Source organism: Amblyomma mixtum, chromosome 5, assembly GCF_055824585.1.
Source record: "Amblyomma mixtum isolate Tamu chromosome 5, ASM5582458v1, whole genome shotgun sequence".
Classification (NCBI taxonomy): Eukaryota; Metazoa; Arthropoda; class Arachnida; order Ixodida; family Ixodidae; genus Amblyomma; species Amblyomma mixtum.
In genome coordinates this window covers 203,683,217-203,703,360 of record NC_143016.1, presented here as the reverse complement: position 1 = coordinate 203,703,360, position 20,144 = coordinate 203,683,217, and the positions used below count along the sequence as shown (strand labels likewise).

Here is a 20,144-nt window from a genome sequence, read left to right as displayed (position 1 = left end):
CTCCACCGGAGCTGGGAAACGACCTCGTCTCCTATTAGCGAGATGCTTGCCCCCGTGTCCAGCAGCGCCTTCAAGGTTCTCCCCGCAACTGCAAGGTCCATAAACAGAGCAGGCATGTTAGTTGGTTCACCAACTTTGGATGCGGACTTGATGGGGATGGGCTTCCGAGCATTGGTAGCCTCCGCCGGTGCTGTTACTGGCGGCCTGCCTTGTTTCCCGATCCCGAGGGGCAGTTTCTGGCTATGTGAGCACTCTGGCCACGATTAAAGCAGCGCACAGATCTCCATGCTTCTCGATGCGACGCTTGGGGGGGTCTCAGAGGCATCTCGGCCATCTGAGCAGATGCGGGCTTTTGTGGCGGCACCCCGTAGATCTCCGGGGGGGTGGTGTATCAGCACTCCACAGCCCGTACCTGTAGGGATCCAGAGCATGATCCGATATTTTGAACGGCATCCGCTCGCTCATGAACTGACCTGCCATGGGAATGATCTTACCTCTGCAACGCCGCTCCAGGCACACCTGGGCTCTAGGCACTCCTGAGCCGGCGGTGGGGGCCGTTATTTACGGGCCGCTGAAGTTTGAGCCTGGACTCGGCGCGCTTCAGTGGCAAGTTCGTTCAAATCGCTGCATCTGCAGCCCTTCAAATAGAGGGAAAATGTCAGATGGCTCTGTCGGATGACACATTCCACTCGCTCTGGACTCGGAGCTCCTGGGTCTGCATATTCATGCAGCTCTTGCATCGCTCGTACGAACTCGACAAGCGATTCATCCAGGGCCTGTGTCCGCAGCTCGAGCTCTCGTTGCATGTGCAGCTTGTAATCGTATGGAGGGAACTCCTCCCTGAACAAGTGTCGAAAATCAGCCATGTTGCCCACTGTGTGGCCAACCACCACCGGGCAACTTGATCAACAAGTGCAACGGGGAGAACTCGTCTCAGAATCTCGCTCAGGTCACTCGCTAGCTTGTCCCAGGGCCAGCAGAAAGTCATTTGCGCTTTGCTTGTCGCTGTAGCAATCCGAGGGCTGGGCGAGCGCGCCAATTGCAACATCTGTTGCGTTTGCGAGGATGTTTACGGTGCTCTCTCGCTCCGCCGTGTATCACACTGCGTGCCCTTCAGCACTGGGTGCGTGTGCCACGTCTGCAGGTGCTGATAGAGTGGGGCTAACTGGCCGGCTTTTGTCTAAGGCGGAGAAAGGGTAGCCTTCACCAAGTGGCGGTGGCTTGTAGTGGTGCTCGGGACCTCCCGGAGCACCCTCTGCCAATTGGCGGCGAGCGCTTGCCGCATCTGCGGGCATTGACGCAGTTAGACCACCTGGCCTGAATGCGTGCGCAGGAGTTGAAAGGAGTGAGTAACCGGTGCCAACTGGCAATGGCTCAACGAGCAGTCCAGGATCTCCTGGGTGGAAACTCGGTTGGTGAACTGCATCTGCGGACGTGCCTGTGATGTAGCGGAACATTTGGAAGCCATTGCCACCTGGCTTGGACTTTCCTTGCTGGCCGGGAGTTCCCGTCGCGTAACCAGTTGTGCGATCCGCATCTGCAGGAGCGCTTGGGGACACATTCAGCAGAACGGAACTCCTGTAGCCACACCCATCTGGCTGCTCCAACTCGGAGTATTCACCAGGGACTCCCGGCGCAATATTTCGGACGCCAGCCGCGCCTGCGGCTTCATGTATTGCACCCAACAGACCTTGCACAACTGCATCCACGGTCAGTTTAGATGTGGCCAGGGAAACGACGCTCGAGATCTCCTGAGCTTCGCCGCATGCATCGGCCAACATCATTAGGTCCAGCAGCTGTAGCACAGGCTGGTCATGTTCTTCGTGAACTAGCACCCCACCTGGAACTCCAGGGGGCCCCATGTTGGGCGCCAAAATGTGGGGTTTCTAGTGCGGTTTGGACCCTGTACTCAGGGCCACAAGCACTCTGCTAGCTCGACCACAGCTGTGGCTGCAAAGAGCAACACCACCAAGGAATAGCCCCTTCTATTGGAATGTTCCAAATTCGGACGGCCTCCCTCGCAAGCAGGCACAGGAGAACCGTTGGGGTCACCTGGGCCGCCGTGGCGTCGTGTCCGGCGTCTCGCTCTCAACTCTCTTCTGTCTCCCGTGTGGGTGGCCCACGTGATGACACATAGCCTCCCCTCCGCGATAGGCCACGAGAGAGAGAAGGGTGGATCCGGGGAGCGAGGGGCAACATGGACCCGAATTCCCAAATTAACATACGTCGGATTGTGAGCTTTTACTTTTATACCTCAACTTGCAGGGGTTCCTGTTTGTTGTTGTCGTCGTCCACGCCAGTGACAGCTGCCATGATCGCCTCGTCGGTGAGGTCTTCATTTGTCATGACTGCATGCAAGAATTCTTCAACTCGACACACCGCAATAATAATAATAATCATACTTTATTCCCACCGCAGTGGCTCAGTGGTTATGGCACTCGGCTGCTAGTAGTTCGGCGACTGGGATACGAGGACAGTATCGTCAGCCTACTGATGGCCTACAGACACAAAGTTTTAAAAGACGTTAAATAACAGGGTAATAATTATGGAATGTTGAGGAACGCCAACAAAGAAGCTCTCTTTGCCCACCCAATCAAGACATATTGCGTTCTCTGGAGTGAAGAATTTTCCAAAAGCGAAAGAGACCCTCCACGGAAGCCGAACCTGGACAGTTTGCACAATGCCACACTGTGGCACACACTGTCAGAAGCCTTGCTGACATCCAGAAACAGTGCACACACACCACTTGGTTATGGGTGGTCCTCCGAAAGCATTTCCGTCCCTTGTACAAAGCCATTATCCCTGCACCGGCGGGAGTGCCTCCATGTCACCAAGCCGTTCTTACAGGAAGTGAGCTTGCAGACAAGAGGCTCAGCAAGGAGCCAGCCGTAGTGCAGAATGCAAGAATAGAGAAAAACGCGGTTCTCGGTAATGGACTGCTCCCTCCCTACCTTCTCTGCATGGGAAACTTATCCGTCGTGTCTCCGGCCTGCGTCTGTGTCAAGGGTTCTTTCGCGCGACACTTCTATGTTGTAAGTGTGGTTTAGCATTTCCATGTTATTGTTTCTTTAATGGTTGACACTCCAGATTTATTTTTTATAACTGATAATGTGCTATGAGAGCATTGCTATTTTACCACATAACACATGGTAAAGCTGATGGTGCCACGACTGACCACTGTTATATCCGACTAATTGTTAGAATCGGTATTGTTTTAAGTAGGTTTGACAGTACATCTCTGATCAAAAATGACTGGGCAGTGTGAAGTATCCTTCCAAGGAACCACTCAGAAGAGGGGCCAGTTATTGCTTCTATGCAAGGTGGTGGTTAGGTTTGGTTTGGTTTATTGGGGTTTAAAGTCCCAAAGCGACTCAGGCTATGAGGGACGCCGTAGTGCAGGGCTCCGGATAATTTCCACCACCTGGGGTTCTTTAACGTGCACTGACATCGCACAGCACACGGGCCTCTAGAATTCCGCCCTCATCGAAATTCAGCCGCCGCGGCCGGGATCGAACCCGCGTCTTTCGGGCCAGCAGCCGAGCACCGTAACCACTGAGCCACCACGGCGGGCAAGGTGATGGTTAAGCCATGTGAATGCTTCGATGTGTCACCTTTATCACACAGTCTTCTTCAGCTGACCCTTGGCCTTGGAACGAATAGATTTCAAGGCTTAGCAATTCACCGCCCCACCAACAGCATGAATATGTGTCACCTGATGTCAGCTGAGACCCTACCTGCCTCTGCAACATGCAAGTTTTTGTGGTTCAGGCCTTGGGTGTTGTGCCGTGTGGAACCAGACCCAGGTTTCTTCATTTGGTTGTTCAACACACAAGCACATGATCGTGGGATGTCGCACAGCAGGACTAGCATCTCATTCACCGCCTCTTCAGTGGTTGGCTGCTGTCGCTGCTTCTGGCTGGGACACGAGAGCTTCTGGTGTCGCATTGGGGAGGCCCGAATGTGAGGCCTGCAGACACCACTGGGCAGGTTCCCAGCTATGTCCAGGGGCTGAAGCGCAGAGAAGGGGCTGAAGCACAGAGAAAGGGCTCCTCTGAGGGCGCTCGCCTGACACCGAAGTCGTCCAATGGCCTACATCGAACTGCAAGGATGACACCACCTGATAAAGGCCCTAAAGGTGCACTGACGAGGATTCTGAACTTGTCTTTTTGCCACGGGAAGTCGATCTGCACGTTCCAAGCATTCTTAGAAACTGCGACTGATGGCCTTCTGTGGCCGATTTCCCTAATTAAATCGAATTAACGTCCGGCTCCCACCTTTATTTTTTTAATTCTCCGCGAACAGTGGGCAGAGTCGACCAACGCGTGAAGTGCCTTTCAGCCAGCTCCGTGGAGGCTTTGCTTTTGCTTTATTTTGTTTTTTAGGTTTCCATGAATAAATAGTTTCATTCGCAGATAATATAGCCGCAAAATAAGCCCGCAGAAATAAAAATACGCGCGGACTATTTGCTACTATGGTCTACTGCGTATTACTCCGCCGATGGCAGAGCAGCAAGCCTCCACGGGACTGGGTGAATGGCGCTCCACGAGTTGGTCGACACCGCCCACCGTACGCGGGAGAATTCAAAAAGAAAGCCGTGTTAATCTTTTTTTTTTTTTATTTCAGCAAGGCCTTTGATAAGGTGCCACATGGCAAACTTCTCTATAAGATGGAATGTATGGGTGTGCCTTTTTTTATCATTCAGTGGATTCAAGCCTACCTTACAGACAGAAAACAATATGTGGAAATTAATAAGACCGCTTCAATTGTTGTTAGTGTTCATTCAGGAGTTCCCCAGGGAAGTGTGCTCGGGCCATTGTTGTTTTTAATATATGTCAATGATTTAGTTGCGGTTGTACGTGAAGATGTTTCTGTTAAGTTATTCGCAGACGACTGTGTTGTGTATAAACAAATTTCATCCGAACATGACCACAGCTCTGTACAAAAAGCAGTTTTTGCCATTGAAGAATGGTGTCTTAAATGGGCTATGGAACTTAATAGTGAGAAAACTGTTGTCTTACATATCACTAGAAAACAGTCTCCTAGTTTGCTGCCTTACCTTATTCGCGGTAATAGGATTTTGGAAGTTGAGAAATATAAATATTTAGGTGTAACACTCGACAGTAAGTTAAAATGGTCGTCACACATTACTAATATTTCTACAGCCACATTGCGAAAGCTATGGGTTTTGCGAAGAAAGCTAAAAACTGCCCGACCACACATGAAAAAATTTGCTTACGAAACTTGTGTGCGGTCTTTACTTGAATATTGTCACGTTGTAGTGATGGCAGTCCAGCGGTCAGGAAGACACCAGAGATACTTGCAAACGAAGCTCTTTATTTGGGCTGACTTGCGCCCGCAAAATAACTGAATCACTCGGCGGCGGCGTAAGCAACAAGCGTGCTCGTCAATCGTCGAACTACGAATGTCCTCCGCTCGCGGCATCGCTCAATTTAAAGCCGGCAAGGAAACTTCCAGATAGCAGGACAAGATCATCTACAGTAATCTGGAAAAACCTAGATGCAGCCTTTCATGGCTGCGATCAATCGAGATTAGACTGGTCGCTTCTCGCGTCACGAACAAAAATGATAACAGCCCTTTCCTGCAGCCTAGAGCGTGAACGAACAAACACTACAATGATACGTGGCAACATGCTTCAGTCGTGTGGGACCCATGCACAAAAAAGGATATAATGGTCCTTGAAAAAGTCAACAGGAAAGTGGTTAGGTTTATATACGGAAAATACAAAAGGGAAGACTCTCCCTCGCAGTTAATGATGTCTAATAACATTCCTACACTAGAAATCCGCCGAAAGATTAATAGATTGGTATTCTTGTTTAATAGTTTAACAGGTAAAAATAAACAACCTTCCGGAGTGCATTAAGCGTCCTCTAGTGAGAAGGACTTGGAACGTTCATGAGCATTCACTTACTCCCCTTTTCGCCAAAACTAACAGTTTTAAATACAGTTTTTTCCCTACAACAGTGCAAGATTGGAATTCGTTACCGGAATCTGTTTTTTCCTTGCAAAATTTTTCTAATGCGTTAAATCGTCTACTTACCTGCTAATGCTGATTATATGTATGTTTTGTATCCGTGTGCTGCTAATATTGTATAAGTTTATTCTTTTGGTTTTATTCTTTTGGTTTCCGTGCGCTGCTAACATTGTATAAGTTTATTCTTTTAGTTTTATTCTTTTGGTATCCGTGTGCTGCTAATGTTGAATAATTTTATTCTTTTTTTATGTAACAATGTAAGTTCACTCCTGCTTGGGCCAAGCAGTGGCCTGCAGTATTATGAAATAAATAAATAAATAAATAAATTCGATTTAATTAGGGAAATTGGCCACACAGGGCAATAAATCGAGGTTCCTAAGAAAGCTCGGAACGTGTAGATCGAGTTCCCGCGGCAGAAAGACAAGTTCAAATTCCTCTTCAGTGCACCTTTAAGCATTGAAGCGGGGCGTCCTGCTAAACCACCCCGAAAATGAGCCGAATTGGATGAATGGTTCTGCACCATCTCTCCCCAATCATCCAGTGGCCACTCTGCTCACCCATCTCCTGTGACCCGTGTACAAAGCCACTTCCGCAGGGCTGCACCACCTTGTTGCACAACCACTGCAGCAGCTGCTCACCCAACTGTGAATTCAACACTGAATGGAGCTACCAAGGCTTCCTGGACAAGGAAGCCATCATCGAGTGTAAACTTCCTGAGAGACAAGTGCCCCCCTCTCTGTCGGCCCAATTATCCCAGACAGCCATTGCAGTACTGCCTACCTGGAAAGGCCACCGTGTATGCAGCCACCCCCAGACTGAAGTTACACTTGTGCCTAACAAGTGGCAACAAGTTGTGTGCCTTCCCCCACTGGCGTGCTACATGCGTCGCTACAGCTAGGGTGGACCTTCGTTGCACATACCCGGGACATCTTATTTTGACTGGCAGTGATTTTAATGCCCTGCATCGGACTCTAGCATGCAAGGAAATGGACACAGTTAATGGAGCAGACCTTCTCAATTCCCCAGGCACCAGTGGGGTTCTTCCTCTTCACTGCCCATCGGTTTAGATCTAGATTCACAGACTTTTTCAAGACGACTGCATGTACAGTGCTTCAGAGTGCCACTCAGTTGAGTTGGACATTATTCGACCACCATCAGGTGTAACTGGCGATCATCCGAGGCCCATCTTCGTCACACAGCTCCAAGACTCTGGCCTACAGCAAGACTGGTCTCCTGGCTCATTGTCACACTGATCTGGCGCACCTTTCATCTCGTGGAAATCGACAAGACCCCGCAAGTTCCTCATGTCCTGCTTTGGGACAGAGGGTAGTCAGAACGGTATTTCTGGCTAACCCCACCCGTATACACTCTTGCATCCTTGATGGCAGGCACAAGTGGCTCTTGCAGCCATTGACCAAACGAAACTGCCCTTGGGCCAGATGGACTGAAATATGAGGTTTTCAAAAATATCCAAGGCCCGGCAATAAATTAGTTACTTGAGGCCTACTGAGGTGGTGCCAATCCCTAAAGCATCCTAGCAAGTTAAGAAACCTTCGCCCCATAGCCCTTACGTCCACGTCTTTCTCGGTCCCTTGTCCCGTTTTGCACAGTCACCAACTCGCCCAAGTTCTTGAATTACGTCCACACTATGTAAGCTACTAGCACGGATGCTAGCTGCACGGCTCGTGGTAGCTGGAATGGTATCGATATCACCCGGCTCAGACTGGCTTTCACCCTCACTTGGGCATTGAGGACGGGTTAGACCACCTTTCAAGACTAGGAGGCAGATCTCACAGAATCCGCACACTTCTAGCCATGGACGTTCACCGCCACTCGACAATATAGGCCATTCTATGTTGGCTTCATCTCCCACCCGGAGTGCACAACTTTTTGAGCTCGTTCTTGGAAGACCGCTCCATCACCATACACATCGGTAAAGAACGTGTTGGCCACTTCACTGTAAAGAGGATGTACCTCAATGCTGGCCTCTTCTCCCTTGGGCATGGCAGCTGGTCACCATTCCGGATATCTTTTACTTGATGTATGCGGACGATGCAGCGGTCTGGTCAGTGCATAAGTACTTCAGCCGCCAAGAAGTAGGACTTCAGACAGCTCTGGACAAGACCACTCAGGGTCCAAGACCAAGATTGGCCTGGTGTCGTCAGTTGAAAAGACAGACTTGATGTCGATCGCAAACTGATGGGGTAGACGCCACCTTTTTCTAAGATCTATACAGCTGTCCTTGAAAAGCCAACTCCTCACTACAGCCTCATCAATATGTGTGCCAGGTGTCGACCTCGACAGCTCTGGATCTGCAGCACCGTGGGTTCGATCTGCGCGACAAAAGGCCTTCAGTGCCTATTTCGCCCTCTCTGGGCTTGTTGATCAAGCCCAGTTCCAACCCTTGTTACCGCCTCACCGATGTTAGCTCACTTTATGATAACTTGCCCCAAGACAAGATAACCGCTGGTCCTTTAGAGTAACGGAGTGGATTCCAAGGGAAGGCAAACATAGCAGGGAGCGGCAGAAAGTTAAGTGGGCAGATGAGATTGAGAAGTTTGCATGGATAGGGAGGCCACAACTGGCAAAGGACAGGGTTAACTGGGGAGACATCGGAGAGGCCTTTGCCCTGCAGTGGGCCTAGCCAGGCTGATGGTGATGGTGATAGAACCTGATCCAGTGAGGCTAGCCTAGCAGTGCTGTTGGAGGAACTAGCAGCTATTACATGGGATGTCACAGGCCTTAGTGAGGTTAGGAGGACAGATGAGGCGTACTAAAGGGCGGGCACACACTGTGCTATCGTGGATTAGCAGACAGACGAGAACCAGGTGTGGGATCAGGGTATAGCTGGCAACATAGAGGAGTTTTACAGTATTAACGAGAGGGTGGCAGCTATCGTAATTAGCCCTAATAAGCGGTACAAGCTGAAGGTGGTGCAGGCATCTAACTATGAAGACCAGATAGTAGAAAGCTTCTGTGAGGACGTGGAGTCAGCAATGACCAAAGTAAAGTCACAGTACATTGTGCTGATGGGCGACTTCAATGCGAAGGTAGGCAAAAAGCAGGCTGAAAGACCAGTCGGTAGGCGACTGTGGCATAGGTTCTAGGAATAGCAGGGGAGAGTTTTCAGTAGAGTTCGCAGAGAGAAATAATTTATGGATCATGAATACCTCTTTCTGGAAATAAAAGAACAGGAAGTGGACGTGGAAGAGCCCCAATGGTGACACTAGAAAATGAAATAGACTTCATACTATACACTCACCCTACTCTCGTAGGGGATGTAGAGGTCCTCGAAAAGATGACTTGTAACAACCACGGAATAGTAAGGTCTCGTATTAGCTTATATTTGAAGAGGGAACAGAGGAAACTAGTGAAACAGAAGGCTATTAACAAGTTAGCATTAAAGGGGAAAGTAGAGGAATGCAGGATTTTGCTGCAGAACAGATTTTCCGCTTTAACTGAAAAAGACGACCGTAATGTTGAAACAATGAATGATCATCTCATAGCTATCGTTACAGAGTGTGCCATAGACGTAGGCAGTAGGAGGGTTCGACAGGATACTGGCAAGCTATCTCAGGAGACTAAAGATTTGATTAAGAAGCTCCAAAGCATGAGAACATCTAACTCCACAGACAGAATAGAACTAGCAGAGCTATCAAAGTTCAGAAATAAGCGCAAGGTAGCCGACTTAAGGAAGTTGAACATGGAAAAAAATCGAGCATGCTCTAAGGGACGGAGGTAACCTAGAAACAGTGAAGACAAGACTAGGCTTAGGTAAAAACCAGATGTATGCTCTAGGAGACAAAGAGGGCAATATCATTAGCAATATGGATAAGATAGTTAAAGTAGCCGAAGAGTTTTACGCAAATCTATACAGTAACGAATGTAATCAGAACGTTACTGAGAGAGGCAGTCGAGCGCAGCAATGGGACATCCCTCCAGTAACGAAGGAGGAAGTACAGAAAGCCATGGGAGCTATGCAAAGGAGGGGGAAAGCAGCTGATGAGGATCAGACAACAGCAGATTTGTTGAAGGACAGAGAGGAGAGATTGTGCAAGAAAAGCTAGCCACCCTGTACAGGCAATGCCTTGTGACCTCGAGCTAACATTATCTCAATTCATAAAAAAGGGGATGTCAAGGACTTGAAGAATTGCAGCCGATCAGCTTATTGTCCATTGCCTTCAAGGTACTCATTTATTAAGGTAATCGGAAATAGTATCAGGACAACCTTACAGTTCAATCAACCAAATGATCAGGCAGGCTTTTGTAAAGGGTACTCGACAATAGAGCATATTCACACTATCAATCAGGTGATATAGAAATGCGCAGAATATAAACAACCCCTATATATAGCCTTCATTGATTACGAGAAAGCATTTGACTCAGGGGAAACCTCAGCTGTCATGCAGGCATTGCAGAATCAGGGTGTAGAAGAGTGTTATGTGAAAATATTGGACGATATTTATGACGAATGCACAGCTACCATAGTCCTCCATAAAGTCAGCAATAAAATTCCAATAAGGAAAGGTGTCAGGTAGGGAGACATGATTTTTTCCAATGCTATTCACCATCTGTTTACAGGAGGTATTCCGGGGCCTGAAATGGGAACAGTTGGGGACAAGAGTTAATGGAGAATACTTAAGTAACATTGCCTCGCTAAGCCACTCAGGACATGAACTGCAAAGCATGATCAATGAGTTAGACAGGCAGAGCAGAACGGTGGGGCTAAAAATTAGCACGCAGAAAACCAAAGTAATGTTCAACAGCCTAGCATGGGAACAGCAGTTAGCAATTGGTGGCGAGGTGCTGGAAGTAGTAAGAGAATATGTCTACTTAGGGCAGGTAGTGACAGCTGATCCCGATAATGAGAGGGAAATAACTAGAATAATAAGAATGGGGTGGATCACATATGGCAGGTTCTCAATATCCCTCAAGAGAAAAAAAAAGTATACAACAGCTGTGTCTTACCAGTACTCACCTATGGGGCAAAAACGTGGAGGCTAACAAAGAGGGTCCAGCTTAAGTTAAGGACAACACAGCGAGCTATGGAAAGAAAAATGAATGGTGTAACGTTAAAGGGGCTGTGAAAGGGGGTGTCAAGAAAGATGCAATATGCCTAGGATGCTAAAGGACGCAGCATCACAAATATCGTGCAGCAGAAGTTTTTTTGATGTGGTTTGTGGAAGCTGAGTAGTTTGCAGTGAAAATTTGAATCCCTCTGCCCTTGTCTCATTCTGCACGCTGAAATGTCAGTCCTCCGCTTACGCGGCCCCTCCAGCGGCTGCCGGTGGGAATTCCCCAGCCTCCTGAACTGAAAGCACGAGCCGAGTTGGTTGTACATGTGATGTGACTGAAACAGCGCAAAGCCCAAGGCCAAAGAAGAGAGCGGAGGAAAGGGACGACACAGCGCTGAACTAGCAACTGACATTTATTTGGCACGCTGCGCGTATAAATACATTCAGGCACCAAAATGGAAAACAACGCATAGAGCTATTCATATGTTATGTTATATCCAATATATTGGATATGACAATATATTGGAGAAATCCAAGGATATTAAATCCTTGGATTTCTCGGGAGACGTTACTCTTGCAGCGAAGGCTTAAAAGGTTAAAAAAGAAATCAAGCAGGAATTCATCATTAAAACCAATTGTGGAAGCAATTTCACAGGAACTTAAGCAGAAAATAATTTGCGACAAAGAAAAATATTACGGAACGCCCTCGTTCATTAAAACGTCTCCCGAGAGATTCTGGCGCCAAATCACGCCCAAATCTTCTTCCACGAACGAATTCATAGTAGACGGCAAATGTGTGCGTGATGAGGCTGTTGTTTGTTCTGCGTTCAACAAATTTTTTCAGTCAGTATTCACAGAGGGTAATGGATGCCTGCCCAACTTTTCTGCAGCACTCCCTGCCATATCTGATGTTGTGATTTCAGAGACTGGTGTTTGTAACTTGCTTTTGAACCTTGATGTCAAAAAATCAGCAGGTCCCGATAACATACCAAACACTTTTTTGAAGCGCTATGGGGAGTGGTGCGCAAAGTACTTGACAGTAATATTCAAGATCTTTACATGACGGATCTTTACCGGATGACTGGAGGACAGCCGCGATTAAACCTCTGCACAAAACCGGAAAAAAAGCACACATCGAGAATTACCGACCCATATCTCTAACTTCCACATCATGTAAAATTTTAGAACATATAATTCATAAACATATATTAGGTTTCTTGGAACAGCACAAAGTACTTACCGATTTTCAGCATGGTTTCAGGCGTGGGTTTTCCACAAGTACACAGTTAGTTGAAACTGTGCATGACTTTGCTCAGTCGATTAACCAGGGAAAACAAACAGACGCAATATTCATGGATTTCCGCAAAGCATTCGATAAGTGACAGAGTATAAATATTTGGGCCTATGGATTACAGCCTTTCGTGGTCAAAACACATTGACGCTGTAGTAGCAAACTCAATGCACCCGCCGCGGTGGCTCAGTGGTAAGGCGCTCGTCTACCGAGCCGGAGTACCCGGGTTCGAAACCGACCGCAGCGGCCGCGTTTCGATGGAGGCGAAGCGCAGGAGGCGCCCGTGTACTGTGCGAGGTCAGTGCACGTTAAAGAACCCCAGGTGGTCGAAATTATTTAAAGCCCTCCACTGCTCTTTCTTCTTTCACTCCTCCTCCCTTACAATTACTGCGTCATTTCCTTTCCTCAAAAACCAACTCAATGCGGAGGCGCTCCCTAAAGTCATCCCCACCTAGTGTTCGTCTATTGGCGTACAATTCCCTCATCCATCCATTACTAGAATATGCCGTAATCATTTGGGACCCTTTCACGTTAACAAACATTCAGAAATTAGAGCGAATACAGCATAAAGTAGCTAGATTTGTTTTTAACTCATATGGCCGTGCATCTGTAAGTGAGCTCGTGAGGCGAAGTGGGTTACCCCCCGTCGCTGAGCGCAATCGTGTTTGTCGATTAAAGTTTTTTTTTCAGCTTATAAAAGGACATTATAGAGTTGATACCTCTAATTATTTTTCTTACTCCTCAGGTTATAACACCAGACAAAGGCATGCACTAACAGTAACCCCTTTGAACGCGCGAAATAGCTGCTTTAAATATTCTTTTTTTCCGAGGACAATTACTGATTGGAACAAACTTAATAGCGAGACTGTTAATCAAAATTCTTTACTTCTGTTTGAAAAGTGCCTGTAAATGTTATGAATTTGTGTGTGTTGATATGCTTGTATTTGTTTTGTCCCACCCTGCTATGATCTGTACAAGATCGCAGTATCTATAAATAAAATAAATAAATAAAAAAAAACAATGGTCAATCTCAACACCATCAGCTTTACTATGTGTTCTATGGCAGAATAAACTGCTTATAGGAATGCTGTCAAGGCACAATATTGGTTATACAATTAAATCTGGTAACTGAATGTCAACCATAATAGAAAAAAAAAACATGGAAATGCTACAACCACACCAGCAAAACCATGCTTACAACACAAAAGCGCGCGCGTGTGGGGCCAACCAACAGACTGAGCCAGCACAGCGAGGCTACGAAAGTAAAAGAACCCGTGACCACACACTCAGAAACGCTGCCATGGGGCGCGCCGAGGATGCTTGCGTGTTGCAATGACAGAAATGAGGGGTGCGTTCCCCTGAGCAAAACGCCCATTCAGAGAAGAAAGTAGGGAGCATGGTAGGGAGCCTTGGCGGAGCAGTCCATTGCAGTAAAAGCTCGTTAATTCGAATTCCACGGGGCCACCAGGCCAGTTCGAATTAACCAGAATTCGAACTAATGAAAGTGAGCAAAACTGGACGCGATTGAAGCCCGGAGGGCATGGAAAACATTTATTTACCAAAAAAATCTGTCATCTTCTTCTGCTTCTTTTCTCTGAGAGCCACAGCAGTCGCTTGGTCTTCCAGCGCGCGAATGCTACGCAGGGAGTCTTCTTCCCCCTCTTGAAAGCTGAAGGAGAGGCGCGCGACATTCAGCGCTCCCATAACGTCTTCTGCCTCTTCTGGGACAGACTGCTCCCCAACAACTTCAGCGACAATGTCATCATCACTTTAGACACCGCTGCACCGCTGTCTACCTCGACGTAATCGGCAAAACTGACTTCCTCAAGTACAGCACGCACAGCCGCAGGCAGAGGACTTCCGTCATCGCCACTGTCTTGCATATCTTTGGCAGCAAAGCCACAGTGGTGGAAGCAGTTTGCAATTGTGGACCTGCTCCCCCCATGCACGCACATTGCTGTGAGCAGTGTGATGGTGCTGCTCTTGTCGCTCTCTGTGCACTCGAGCATGTGGCGCCTGTAGAAACATTCAATGTTTCCAATGACGGCCTGGTCCATCGGCTGTAAGGCCGCAGTCGTGCTGGCGGGCAGAAGGACTAGTCTGGTGGCTTTCAGCTCGGCATCGACTTTATGTGCCGAGCAGTTGTCCACGATGAGGAGAACTTGTCGTTTGGCTAGCTCCATCCTCCGGTCGAACCTGTGCAGCCATTTCTTGAACAAATCGCCCATCATCCACGCCTTGCTGTTGGCGGCGTATTCAGTCGGCAGTGTTCGGATGTTCTTCAAACATCGAGGCTTATGTGCCTTCCCGATTATAAAAAGTGGGACCTTCTCCGTCCCGGTCATAGTGGCGGCGACCAAAACAGTAATACGCTCTTTGCTGCGCTTGCCGCCAGCTCAACTGTCCCCTTTAAATGTTATAGTTCTGTCAGGCTGAAGCTTATAAAATAAAGCCGTCTCATCAGCATTAAATATATCTTGTGCCGAGTAGCTCTCTAAGCTCACTGCTGCAGGGCACCGCTTCGCACACGTTTCCGCGTCCACTTCTCTTGCTTCTCCGGACAACACCCGGAAGACAAGATTATGCCTGTCCCTAAAGCGGTGAAACCACCCTTCGGAGGCGACAAAATCGTGCACATTCATGCGCAGGGCGAAATCGGCCGCCTTCGCCATAATAATTGGGCCGCTCAGTGGTACATCCGCGCTTCTCATTTCTTTCGCCCACAGCAGTCTCAATTTCTGGACACTTGGCTAATTGGAGCCTTTTCCTGCTGGTGGCAAAATCTTCGGCTTCGTAGGCATCCTCGATAGCCTTTCGATTCCGGACGTACGTCGACAACGTGCTTGGCGGAATCACGTGCTTCTTCGCGATTTCCACTTTGCTGGCCTTCCATTCGTCCACTTCACGTAAAATCGCAACTTTCTCCTTCACCGTCTTGGCGCAGTACTTCCCACGCAAACACATCTCGCGGACACAAACTCACTGCAAGCAGCGTGCAAAACGAGGGCTGAAGAGTTGCAACTACACCGTTTCTCGAAGGAGCTGCTGCACAAAAGACTGGCTGGTACTTGTTCCAGCACAGTAGCGGCGTCCCGATGGTTGTGCCATCTATCGTTCTGCCGTGAAAGCTTCCAACGATGGTTTCCAACAGCGACGCTTGGCGGCGCACAGTTCGAATTATCGGTGGCGGCGCCAATTTTCGAATGAATTAACGAGCTGTTAAGCGCACAGACTTGTATGCACTGATGACCGGACCACGACAACTATTTCGAATTATCCAAAATTTCGAATTAACGAGTTGTGAATTAACGAGCTTTCACTGTATTAACGTTTCTGAGAGGTGTGCCGCTCGCAGAAAAAAATGTGCAGACACGTTTTTCTTTGTTTTTACACTGTGAGCTAAGGCTGGCACCAGCAGTGTGTACATTGCCCCATTTTCCCCTGTTCTTCACTAACTCCCCCACGGTCCCTGCTTCACAAATTTCACGTGTCCCAGGGGCAGGAGCCATTGCGTCAGGGGAGCTGCTGCGTCGCTGCATTGGCTACGTGTGCCATGCGTACTCCCAGTCAGTGCGTGCACGTGCAGCCAGCGTGGTTTTTTTTCTTCTCAGCCGTCGCCGCGCCCTTGGTTCTGCATGCTTCTTGAATTTCCCGCAAGAATCACTTCTGGAAGGCTGGCTTGATTCCTGTGGCGTGTGAAGCTCCCGCCGGTGCAGTGATGGCGGTGCTTTGGCCACCGGTGAACATTTTTCCGGTCCCCTGAGGTTCGAATTAATGAGCTTTTACAGGCATTAGAAGAATCAAAGCCCTCCGAGTATTTACTGTCAATAAATGCTCTCAAGTTTGTCATCTTTACTTTTTTTCATACACAACCGTGTTATAACAATTATTGGTTATACAGTCAAACCCCGTTACAACGAACTTCAGGGGACCGCGGAAAAACGTTCGTTATTCTGAAAGGTCGTTATAGTGAAAGCCCAAAAATTAGCCATAACAATAGCATTACAGTAACGCTAACGTCCTACCTTTGAAACGGTACCTCCTTGAACTCGTTTCTCACACAATGCACACGTGATCGTCGGACAAGGCACATTTATTTGAAATAGTCCGTGATCGTCTTCTGACGGGTGCAGCAGAGACTCTGCAGAACGAACGATTCCAGACCGTCCGCATTCTTATGCACGCCTTCGGTCGCTGTGCCGCTTTTGGCTATAAATATGCGGAGTTTTCGCAAGCAGTCCAACGCATCTGTGGCCGACACGGACTCGTCGCGGTCTTCGGGTGCTGCCGTAACGTCATCGTCCATGTCGTCGCTGCATTCCTCATCTTGAGTCGCCGTGCCCTGGACGCTCTGCAGTATGTCACCAGTGGTAAGCTCCGCTGAGGTCCACGTCGCCTCGTCACACTGGACATAGTCGTCAAATGTGACTGAAGGATCAACGGCTAGCTGCTCGGCCACCTCGCTCCAAAGCTCGCTCGAACTGTCCTCCGCTGCCGGTTCATCGGTTTGTGGTTGGCCATCTGTGAACGTCAGGCCGGCCTTCTTCCAGCAGTTTTGGATGGTGGTGGACGTGACGCTCCACCATGCACCTGTCAGCATTTCCGCAGCGTATAGGACGTTGATGGCTGTCGAGCGCTGCAGGCGCAGGTTGATGAGCAGCCGCTGAACAAGGCGCTTCCGGAAGTGCGACTTCATGCTCCTTATTATTCGTTGGTCCAGTGGCTGAAGTACTGACGTGCAGTTCGGCGGCAGATACTCGAGACGCACATTCGTGAGCCGTATGTTGACAATGTGCGCCGAGCAATTGTCGACAATCATCAAAATGTGCCTCCCCTCCTTCCTCATCTTCTCGTTTACCGTCAGCAGCCACTCGGAAAAGAGCTCGCGGGTCATCCAGACACGCTGATTCGCCCTATAATGGCACGGCAGCGACACTGCATTTTTCATGCAGCGCGGCTTTGAAAACCTCCCGATCACCAGAGGCTTCAACTTTTCAGTGCCATCTGCATTGCAGCAATACGGCATGGTGACGCGAAGCTTCGACTTTTTGCCGCCTCTGCACTGTTCTCCTTTAAAATGCATTGTCTTGTCCGGGAGCAGCTGATAAAAGCAGGCAGTCTCGTCTGCATTAAAAACATTAGCTGCTGCATAAGACTTGACCATTTCGTGGAAGCTTTCCTCCCTCCACGTGGCTGCTGCTGCTTCATCTGCTGCCTTCTCCTCGCCAGACACAGACTGCCAGGTTACGCCGTTTCGTTGGCGAAAACGGTGGAGCCAGCCCGAAGACGCTTCGAAGCCGGTAACCTCAAGAATTGCAGCGAACTGCCGCGCCTTCTCCTGCAGCATTGGGCCTGACACGGGCACATTCTGTGCTCTCACGTCTTTAAACCAAGTCAGCACTGCTGCGTCAATATTCTGGAAATCGCCAAGCCGCAGTCGCTTCCTTGGTGGGGTAAGCTGAGATTCTTGCTGGTGCCTAAAGATTTTCTCTTTATCTTAGAATCGTGGCGATCGTCGACCGCGCCACTCCACGTTCTTTAGCCACGACGGATTGCTTCTTCCCGTCTTCTATCTCGCGAAGAATGCCTACTTTCTCACTCAAAGAAAACTGCTTTCGCTTCTTCCGTGTGGTTGGAGTTGTTGAGCTCATGGCAACGCGATCGCCGGCACGCACTTCGAACACAATAAAAACCAGAAGAAAAGCAAGATGGACAGGCCTGACACGGGTGACAGCACGCGAACAACTGAAAAAACAAGCAAGAAAAACGTGATGTGTACCGCAACGGAGAAGGAAAAAAAAAAGTCTCCGCCCGCATGTTTCTCCTCCCGCGCCATCTCAGGTTTTTGCGGGAAGCAAGTTGCAAGGCGCCTGCTCTTCGCGCTGCGTCGTCTGCTAGCTTGGAGCTCCGGCTGCCGTGACAGATACACTGAAATCTAAGAATCCTCGCATTTTGGGATATGAGTTCATAGTACTGAGGTGTTGTTAAGATGACATGGAAATTAAATAACGATCGTTATTCTGAAATGTTCGTTATTCTGAAGTTCATAGTAGTGAAATATTTTTACATTTGAAACTATAAGCAGTCGGCGTGGGATTTCTTAAAAGTTGGTTAATCTGAAATGTTCGTTAATGTGGTGTTCGTTGTAACGGGATCTGACTGTAACAATGGTATTTCCATGGCACTTGAATATTGTTATAAGTGGGCTTGGCTCGTAGTATATCAAGCGGCATTGATATATTGAATGGTGCTCCGCTCCTACCAGATTGTGAGTAAACTGCCCACCATGGCATGCGGCAGCTAAATTAATGATTGGGAAGAGCAACCTGGTGGCTGTGTCTGAAACAGCCACCTGCCAGGGCGCCAGTAGGGGTACCCATCAACACTGTCGCACCATGCCCTTAAGGACAACAGGAAATACTGTCCTGTTTATAGTGTACTGGATCTTATGATAGGCTGTCCAAAGCACCGTCCAGTGCAGCTTCAATGCAAAGACTGACCCGGCGGTCCACTGTGGCACATCACTGAATGTGCTTACAGGTAACAGGTTAGCATTTCTATTGCCATTTTTTTATGTCGAGTTATCAGTGTACCCAAGTATATTGCGATCCACTTCAGTATGTGCGAGTCCGCTTTATACTTTTGACGACATGCTGCGTCAATGATAAGCGTCAGGTTTGAAATGGTAGGTATTCGCTGTCATGCATCAGCAGCAGGTTGAGAGGAATACGGATTAGCCAGGTAAACCCGTGTTGATACAGGAGTCGCCACAGCATTATGTGAGTACCTGCCAACACATTGCGGCAGAGTGGTGCTGGTGTGAAAACAGTGCTCCCTGGTGGTTGCAGGTGACCGACTCTGACCTGACCGATGTGCGTGTCATTGTGTTCCGCCACTTCAACCAGTTGGACGTCACGGGCCAGGTGATCACGGAGGCCCAGCACCTGCCTGGCCTCAAGGTGGGTGTGGGGAAGGCAGTCAGTGCTGGTAGTTAGGTAGGGTGTGTTCTAGCCAGTTCCTGCTTATTAAAGGGAAGCTGAAATGGTTTTTTGAGAATTCGAGGTTATTCAAGAATTCGAATCTATCAAGCTTCTAGATGAAGCATGAAAAGTATTTTTGCACTAGCGTTTAAAATGATGTCATAATCATTGAATAAAAACCGCGACGATGTTTAGGCTCCTTCGCACTATGTTGGAGGAGTGTGGGGAAACTCGGCAGTGACGTCATTGTTGCCGAAATTTCAGATGTCCGCTGCTTACGCCTGCATGCTGCTGTGTGTCATCAGGTGGCACCAAACAATGCATCGTGAGCTTCACCTTCGATGGCATCGGTTTTCTTCCATGGAAAAACCGTTTCCTCGCTGGAAACATAGGGCCGTCATACGCGACGTCATTATCAGGGCCTCTGCCCGTCGCTGTGCACTTCAGAGAAGCCTGAACGCCGACGGTGACTTTATTCGGCGATTACGCCACTATTTTAAATGCTAGAGCAAAATGATTTCGCAGGCTTTACGTGCACGTTTTACATATTCGGCAACCTTAACCTCATCAAATTCTAAAACCGCTTCAGTAGCCCTCCGAGGAGTTTAGTGGCAGACAGAATCTTGCCTCTGAAATGCCTCATGCACACACAGCAGCATGCATTACCGATTTAAACAATTCCATCTTTCGAATCAAGATTGGAGCTCTGTTGCATCCCTCTGGCACTGAGGGAAACCACCGTGGCAATAATGCGACCACTTTTCCTGTGACCACATGTCATCAAAATGTGCAAAACAGTAGCTCGCTATCAGGGAGAAATAAACAGTCCTGACTCGCAGAAATTTTTCCTGGCACCGTATGCTCCC

At 48.5% G+C, this 20,144-nt stretch overlaps 1 protein-coding gene and 1 pseudogene across 1 annotated transcript in view; one reads left to right on the top strand and one right to left on the bottom strand.

Moving 5' to 3' along the window:
• The window catches only part of LOC149345452 (BOS complex subunit NOMO3-like), a 136,236-nt gene that overhangs the window by 110,771 nt on the left and 5,321 nt on the right, over nt 1-20,144 (top strand). The window contains exon 9 of the mRNA XM_089546653.1: nt 19,147-19,257. Coding sequence (XP_089402779.1) covers nt 19,147-19,257 — 111 coding nt within the window. The remainder of the gene's footprint in view (nt 1-19,146; nt 19,258-20,144) is intronic.
• On the bottom strand, nt 13,751-14,310 carry LOC149345453 (uncharacterized; annotated as a pseudogene).